Here is a 7,886-nt window from a genome sequence, read left to right on the forward strand (position 1 = left end):
ATGGTAATAGCACCTGCGGCCTTTACTGACCGCCCCGTCTGTCCACCCAAGAGTGTTGTCCCCAGCTTATAGGGAAGGGAGCCCAGAGCCCAGCCACTGCTCATGGCCTGTGACCTCATCAGATTCACTGCTCACTCATTCTGAGCTGACTTAGTGGAACGTTGGTAGTTTTGGAGAATTGATAGAGAATACAAACCAACCAGTAACTGTCAGTAGCCACATTCCTGTTTATGTTTCCACACTTACTTCCGGTGTGTTTCCTCGCCACAACAATGGGCATTTAGTGAGGATGTTCTGAGTCTGTGGCACCAGGTTAACATTTATTTTCTCGGGCGCATAGGTGTTAAAAAGAACTAGCTGTCTTTCCAGTTTAAACAAGTGTCCTATGAGCGGCATTATATTTGTGCGTTATTCTCAGGATATAAGACAGGAGTGTTCTGTGGTCCCCACTGTGTGCGGACAGTCCCCAGCCAGCCTGACTCCGGGCGTCAGCCCAGCGGTGGGATTGCTGAGGGGACCCGCATGCCGTTGACCAGCTGGGTGATTGTCAGGTGTCTGGAATGAGTCAGGAACCCTAGTTTGCATTCTTTGGAAATTCCCTTTTCTCTCTCCTTTAAAGGAAATTGGGAGAGGAGAATGGGAAGCTGGCCCAGTGGAGGCTGCCCCCAGCGGGACAGGTGGGGGGCAGTGGAGGAAGCAGAGGGGCTTCTGTTAGACTGAGCTTCTGTGGGAGCTGAGCCCCTCAGGGGACAGCGAGTAATTAACTCACGATTATGCAAAGATCATTTAGCAGCCCTTTGCTTTCCTCTTTGCATTTCTTTCTCTCTTATGGCCTTGAGCTATGTCATTGCTTATCACCATAGCTCTGTATCTGCAAGCGCACAGGAGTCTACCCTGCTTCCATTTTGCTTTCATTCACGGTTCTGTTAAAAGGGAAAAGAAATTAAACCGTTTACTTGGGCCCCAGTTTTGTCTTCAGCTTAGACACACTAGAATTTTACAGGAGAGTTCCTAAGTATAGTTATTTTGGGGCCATATGGATTGACTAGATCAAATATAATGAATCAATCATAATAATTTGGTTTACTAGCCTATTAGAGCATATGAAATCCTTTCTCATGTCACACATGATCCTTATAATAGCACCTGACATGTAGCGAGGATTTATTAAATATTTGTCAAACACTGGATGACTACATAACAATTTTATGAGATAAGTAGGGTTGGTATTTTATCAACACTTTTAAAATAGAATAAGTGAATTGGTTTTAACTTAAGCTCAAAATCATACAGATGTTAAGTTCTGTCTTTTTTTCTGCCACCCTCTTCAGGAGAGGGTGCTATTGAATGTATTTCAAAGAGCTTCAACTTGATCAGAGCAAGGGTTTCTTTTAATGAGGCAAAAAGCTGGGGAGCTCCTGGGGCCGCCCAGCTCTTTATTCCATTAGAGAGGCCCCTTACTCCTGGCAGACGGTGACCTCATTTTCCTGACACTCATGGACACGCTTGTCATTGGTTGCGTGGCTTTCTCTTGTAGAGGTAAATAGGGACTTTTTTTTGTGATTTATGAACATACTTCTTATTCTCTATGATGAAAAATAGAGGCAGGAAAGGGAAAAAGAATTATTTCCTTTATCAAAAAAATGGGATTTTTTTTTAATGACTTTTCTGAACTATATAGTTTGTTACTGGCATGTTTGACTTTCTGATTTTCTTTTAACTTTTCAGGCCGGAGTGAGACAGCTTTACGTACAGATCGACTTCGCAGCCATGTAAGGAGCGAAAAACTGCTGCTTTGGGGACCGCGTTTTTCTGGTACTGTACAATCCCGAACGTTGTACCCAGCTTTCCGAGACAGGTCGTCACTACAGCGCCAGCCCCAGATAGACCAGAACGCCCGCTCAGCACTACGCGGGCGGTCACTGCTGGGGGACCAGGGCGCGGAGCCTCCCCTGGACTTGGGTCTGGCCCTGTGGCTCTCCCCTCTGCACCATTGTGATTTCTGAGATTCTGGCTTTGTCCCAGGGTGTTGCTTTTTGTTTGTTTCTCCTTTTTCTTTTTTTGTTTCAAATGTCCTCACGCCACCCCTCCTCTTGGCCAGTAAGAAATTCAGATTGTGGGCCTCCAGTTGTCTGGATCGTCTCCACTGAGGCCGCTGGAAACTGCTGCTCTCATTCCCACAAAACCAGTGTTCTTAAAAAAAAAGAGAGAGAGCCGGGAATCTGTGTTATATGTAATGTCACACTCGCTGACGTTCTTCGGTGTAATCACATGTTTGTAAAATTGTTTGTACCTTGCAAACTTATGAACCAAACCATATTGGGTTTTCAAAGTGCCTTCGCCTCAGAAAGTGTCTGCCAGCACCCAAGGTCATGTGTGTTTTTCTAAGCGGATATTCTGTAATCTGCACAAAGTAAGACTCTAGTTAGCGGTGTGTACAGTCTGTCTTTCTGTGAACTTCCAGCAGAGGTTTAGATATATGGAAAGTTTCCGTTCATTGCTTTATCTCATCAAAAAAATAAAAGGTGATTTTTTTTTCTTTTTAAATCAGATTCAATAATTACATTAAATTATTTTGTGAACTGTGTTTTCAGAACTCTGCAAATGTATCTGTTTTAGAGAGTTGTTTTGACTTACTCCACACATGTGCTAGATTCCAGATTTCTACAACAGCTACTGTGTCTGTGACAAACTTTCCCGTGTCTGTCCTTGCTGCTTTCTGTGGGTTTTGTTAATGAAGGGAGCAGGATTTTATGAATGGAGTGAAGACAGCAGTGATGGTGACGTGTCATTTTGCTTCTCCAATCTTCCAGTGATGTCACACGCCAGGCTTGCTTGTGCGGGCCTCACACAGACGTTCCTACGCTGGGACTGTGGACGCACAAGTAAACGTGGGAACAGAACGCCCCCTCACACAGCATCTCAGGACTCACAAATAAGTTCACTTCTAGGTTCCTGTGTGTGAAAAGCAGAATTGCAATTGGAGATGACAGGTGCTCGACCAGTCCACTTACACATTCCGTCTAATGAGATGCTGATGTGGTTGGCGTGTCCATTGTACTGCCTTCTTTCACGGTGCTTCTTCCCTTGTGACTTAGCAGGTTGCAGACTGCAGGATGGAAATGGCTGTTTAGACTGTAGATTGAGAAGCAGCACTTTCCCACGGATGCGGCAGACATTGCTGTTGGTTTTGTCTAAGTTCTAGCGTGTCCTTTTCCCTGTCTCTGACCCATGATCTATGAACGACGCTGTTAGGAGGACTAGACTGCGCCCTTCCTGCCTTTCTAAGCTGCCCGCGGCCACGGGCTGCGGACTGTCCCCTTTCTGCAGACGGAGCAGTATTTTCAAGTCTCCTGCCTGCCAGGCAGTGCCAGCGCTGAGAACCCTGCGGTTGACTGTGCGGAGCCGAAACCATTGTTGCGCTGTCGGAGGGGGATATACAAGGGCACGTCCTGAGAATGGCACTGCTGCTCCCGCGTCAGTGTGAGGAGCGGCACTTAGGAGCCTGGCTGGCCTCAGGGGGTAGGTGTATGCCAGGAAGGACAGCCAGGCGAAGGCGGGGGGATTTGGGATGTGCGCCCTTAGAAACCAATTGTGCGTGATTGCAGTGGCCTGTAAAAGGTACGAGTGCGTTCTGAGGGTCCAGTTCTGCCTTTCGCTGAGCCCTCTGTTCCTAGTGAAGTTTTGTGCAAGTAGTAGCACCAACAACACCCTCAACCAACAGGCACGAGTGTGGCTTTCCCTTCAATGAGGCAGCGAATAGGGAGTACCGGTGACGGGAAAGTCTGATTTGCGCCTGCCACCAGAGGTGGTCGGGTGGCACGAACAGTTATGCTGGAATGAAGTGCCTCTAAACGTGTGTGTGCAGCCGGAAGAGATCAGCGAGAAAAAGCAACCTTTCCTCACTCTTAGGAACTGCTTTGTCTCATCAGTGTTGTTGACCCAGATGTATCGCTAAAGTAGCCCATTTCACTGAGGAAGACTGCTTGATTATTGTTATAAAATACACTCAGAATATCCCTCTTGTTGGGCTAACCTTTGGGGGGAATCTCTGAACTTTGCCAATATTTTAAAAACCAAAATATTCTCGGAGGACAAATTTCTACAGCTCCGGGGAAGCTTGCCTTGCCAAGTAAGCCTCCCCACGCGGAAATATCCACACTAGTTTTGTGGTGAGTGTAGATTGTACTCTCAAGAGGAAGGGCTTGCCCAGCTCTGTGCAGCTCCCTTACCTGGCCGATCCCTGCGTAGGAGGGCCGCGTGTAAATGTAGCTGCGTGTTCCCCACGGCCATCCTCATGGTCCCCACACCGTCTTCAGCAGGGGCCTGAGGCACAGGCCTCGGCATTGATGCCAGTAACCAAAATACTGTGACTTCTGTGCACTTTGTAAAGCAGCCAATCATTGACCCCAGATGCATTGGCTGGAGTCTGCTGATGTTTTTCCTACTATAACCCATTTTATAGATTGTTAACATGAGCAAAAGTATTTCATTGCTTCACACAGAATCTGACATCTAAGGCGCCTGTCCTTCGAAGCAGTCTGTTCTACCTCTCATTTTCCAGATGAGAATGTCAAGCCCCCAAAAGCTGCCTTTCACTCTAGGTCACAGAGATGAGTAGCGGCAGAGCCAATAAAACCCGGGCCTTCGGACTCCAGGCCAAGAGCTTTCTACCCCCCTGTGCCGCCTCCTTACGGGGTAGCTGCCTTTCTGTCAGTGGGACAAACAGCCTTGTAAATAAAGGCCCTTGCCCTCCATTTTTGGTAATGAACGCACTTTATAAATGGAGTTTTAGCGTCTTACTTTTCATACCTAATTATGAGGTTTAGAATAGTATTTCTGTAGTATCCTTTATGGAAGATAAAATTAAATATTTTTACTTTTTTATTCTTTGTGAAGCCAGTTTCTGATTAAAAAATGTTTTTTGATGACATCTGTGTATTGGATGCTTCTAACATGAGTGGGTTCTGTTAACTTGCCAAGGCTGAGCCAGTGGAAGGATTGCTTCGTTCTGCTCGGTGTGCATTCTGGGAACTCATCCTCTCAGCCTCAGGTCCTGCCTTTCCGCTTGCTCCTCTAGCATGCGGTCGCTGCAGAGCCTGGGATCGCGGCACGCTGTCCCCAGAGCCACACACACTGGGCCTTACATGTTGTCCAGAACAAAATCGATGTACTTCAGGAGGGTAAAATCCTGAACTCTTACCTGAATCCCAAATGCTAAACTGCTACTTTCAATTCTTCATAAAAGCATTACCTTGAGAAAGGTGTTCTTGTTTTCTGTCGCCATCTTCAAAACAAATTATTTCGCTCTGGTGGGATGGCTCAGTTGGTTAGAGCGTTTTCCAGACACGCCAAGGTTGCAGGTTCGATCCCCGGTTAGGGCACATACAGGAGTTAACCAATGCATGCAAAAATAAATGGAACAACAAGAATCGATGTCTCTCTCCCCCTTCCTCTCTAAAATCAGTCATTTTCCAAGTCACAAGATCTCTGGCAAAAAAGGGAATTAGCCTTTCGGGAACATGGACTGAAAGTTTTATTCATGGGAGACTGTTTCGACCTCAGAAGCCTCAGTGATGCAGCCTCAGCCACATTCCAACGGAATGACACAGAAAGGTGGGCTCCCACCTTTGCAAAGTGTTCCTGTGCCGGCTCTGGCTGTGGGCTTTTCATGTGACACATCCTCCCATCATCTCCTGTGCATAATTCCTGCCTTTGCCCCTGAACTTCAACTGCAGGCTAAAAAGAATAGCCATAACTCCTTTAAGCACTTTGAAGCACTTAAAAAAAAAAAAAAAGTAACAAGTGTTGACACTCACTGAGCAAGCTGCTAAAGGGACTGGCCTGAAGACAGCCAGTGCCCATGGGCGTCGAGAGACGTGAGCTCATGGCTAAGAGACATGAACGTACCGGAAGTTGCTTTTTGAGAAGTACCAACGTGTTCCAAGTAAGCTTTTCAAAGGACCAACCCTCTTTCATGATCAGTAGTAATCTATGCTTAACCAGATCCCCAGACCCCGAACTGGGCCTGGATTTACACCCACATGCGCAGGGGCTGTGGTTAGCTGGTAGGTACTGTAGGTAACAGTGGGTGCCATGGGCAGGGTTGGGACAAGCAGAAGCCGTCCTGTGCTGTTTATTTATTGCACAGCCCAGCTCAGCTCAGCTTCTCCTTGGCATTTTTGCACAAAGAAGTGACTTTACATTCCCTTGGGCCCTTCTTTTTTAAGTAGCTTGGTGAGCTGGTCCTTCATAACAGAAACCACGGACACACAGAGATGTGGGCTATTATGCATGCTGGGCAGGAACTGGGCAGAGGTGGGCCTGGAACCGGCCAGCTGGGCCACCTGGATTTTGTATCCAAGTGAGAAAGCACATCGTCTCCCTTGTTATATGGAAAGTTGCCATGTTCCTATTGCTTTAAGGACACGTAGAACACATCATCTGTTTCATTCATCCCAGATGTACTCCCCAACACTTCTCGAGAGAGAGCTTGGAGGTGCCTCCATAAACACTACCTGCAGTGATTTAAATACTCCTGGGAGTTTCCCCGTTTCCCTCTTTTCCTCTCTGGATTATAAATCTTAGAAGAGCTTCCCTGTATCTCCTCATTTCCGCCCTCCACATTGCTGCTGCCCCGGTAACTTCCCCTTCTACTGGTGGAAACAGCTTTATTTTGAACTTGAGTATTTGAATTTTGTTTATACATCGCACATCCTGCATTGATGAGGCTCAGTGAAGATTCCTGTTAGAACTAGATGTGTCCCTGGCAAGCGGTTGCCAAGTTAGCCCACTGCTTCTAAGAGCATCGAATTCAGTGATATTTTTGCCCATGGGATATCATGCCCCAACATGTTTGAGTTTGATCAGTGAACAGAATGGGCCTTTCTGTCCAGTACTGTGACGGAAACATTGCCAAATCCTTCCTGGTAGTCGCAGTGCCCGCAACACCTGGCCTCCTGTCTCGGGTGGCCTCCGGACTGGTGGCCACGGTGGAGTTTGGGTTTGGATCCTTTGGTGAAGACTGTGGCCTGAACACATTTCTGAGCAAACGTTTGCGTGTGAGGCGAGGCTGGAATGTCAGTTTCAGAGACTGCCGTAAATTGGTTTCCATGTGCGGAAGTGAGTTCAGTACCATGAGCCTGTAACGTAGATTCGCTTTCTGTTATCTGAAGACATTCATATGTACGTTTTGTTTAACCTCAGATGTATTTAATACGAATAAACAACTATATCAAACTTCTAATAAAATTTGTTTAAAAATCTACCTGAATTGTGCCTATCAGTTGGATGAGCCGGGAAGACGCCGAACCTCACGGTTATGAATAGATTCTAGAGGACTGGGGAGGCAAAGAGTGACTCTTGGGCCAGGAAATGGCACAAGTCAGTGGAGAGCGGTCTGGACGTGGTGAACGTCCTCACTGTGGCTCTGACTCACTGTTTTCCCTCATGACCATGCCTTGGTATTTATTTCCATGAATTCAAATGGTTCCCCACCCTCATTCTCTCGGGGTGACCTCAGCGTATAGGGAGTGCAGACGTGAGCCTCCGATCTCCTTCCAGTTTTCTCCCCTCTAACTCAGAAGTGATTCTCCTTCAAAGAAACTTTTTCATAAAACCAGGCCCCACTCCTCCTCCTCCTCCTCCTCCTCTTCCTCCTTCTCTGAGCGGCCTCTTCGGTGGTCGCCATCCCTGCCACGGAAGGCCCTGTCCTGTGTGCTCCTTCTGCTCCCACCTGCTCCTGCCTTTCCCATGGCTCCCGGGACGGGCTCCCTCCTCCCTCGGCGGCAGTTAGTCAAAGGCCACCTGCTCTCTGGTCACATCCATGGCGGGACTGCCAGCATCTCACACCAGCAAAGGGAAAAACAACACTGAGCTTCCCACAT

General features: G+C 47.4%; 1 protein-coding gene across 2 annotated transcripts in view; it reads left to right on the forward strand.

Moving 5' to 3' along the window:
• Positions 1 to 2,587, forward strand: part of SLC30A7 (solute carrier family 30 member 7) — a 30,959-nt gene extending 28,372 nt beyond the window's left edge. For both annotated transcript variants that reach the window (XM_081112428.1, XM_081112427.1), the window contains one exon: positions 1,729 to 2,587. In XM_081112428.1, the coding sequence (XP_080968554.1) occupies positions 1,729 to 1,776 (48 nt within the window). In that variant the 3' untranslated portion in view covers positions 1,777 to 2,587. The remainder of the gene's footprint in view (positions 1 to 1,728) is intronic.
• Positions 2,588 to 7,886: the final 5,299 nt, after the last annotated feature.

This window comes from Myotis nattereri, assembly GCF_964212035.1.
Source record: "Myotis nattereri genome assembly, chromosome: 18".
In the NCBI taxonomy this organism is placed as follows: Eukaryota; Metazoa; Chordata; class Mammalia; order Chiroptera; family Vespertilionidae; genus Myotis; species Myotis nattereri.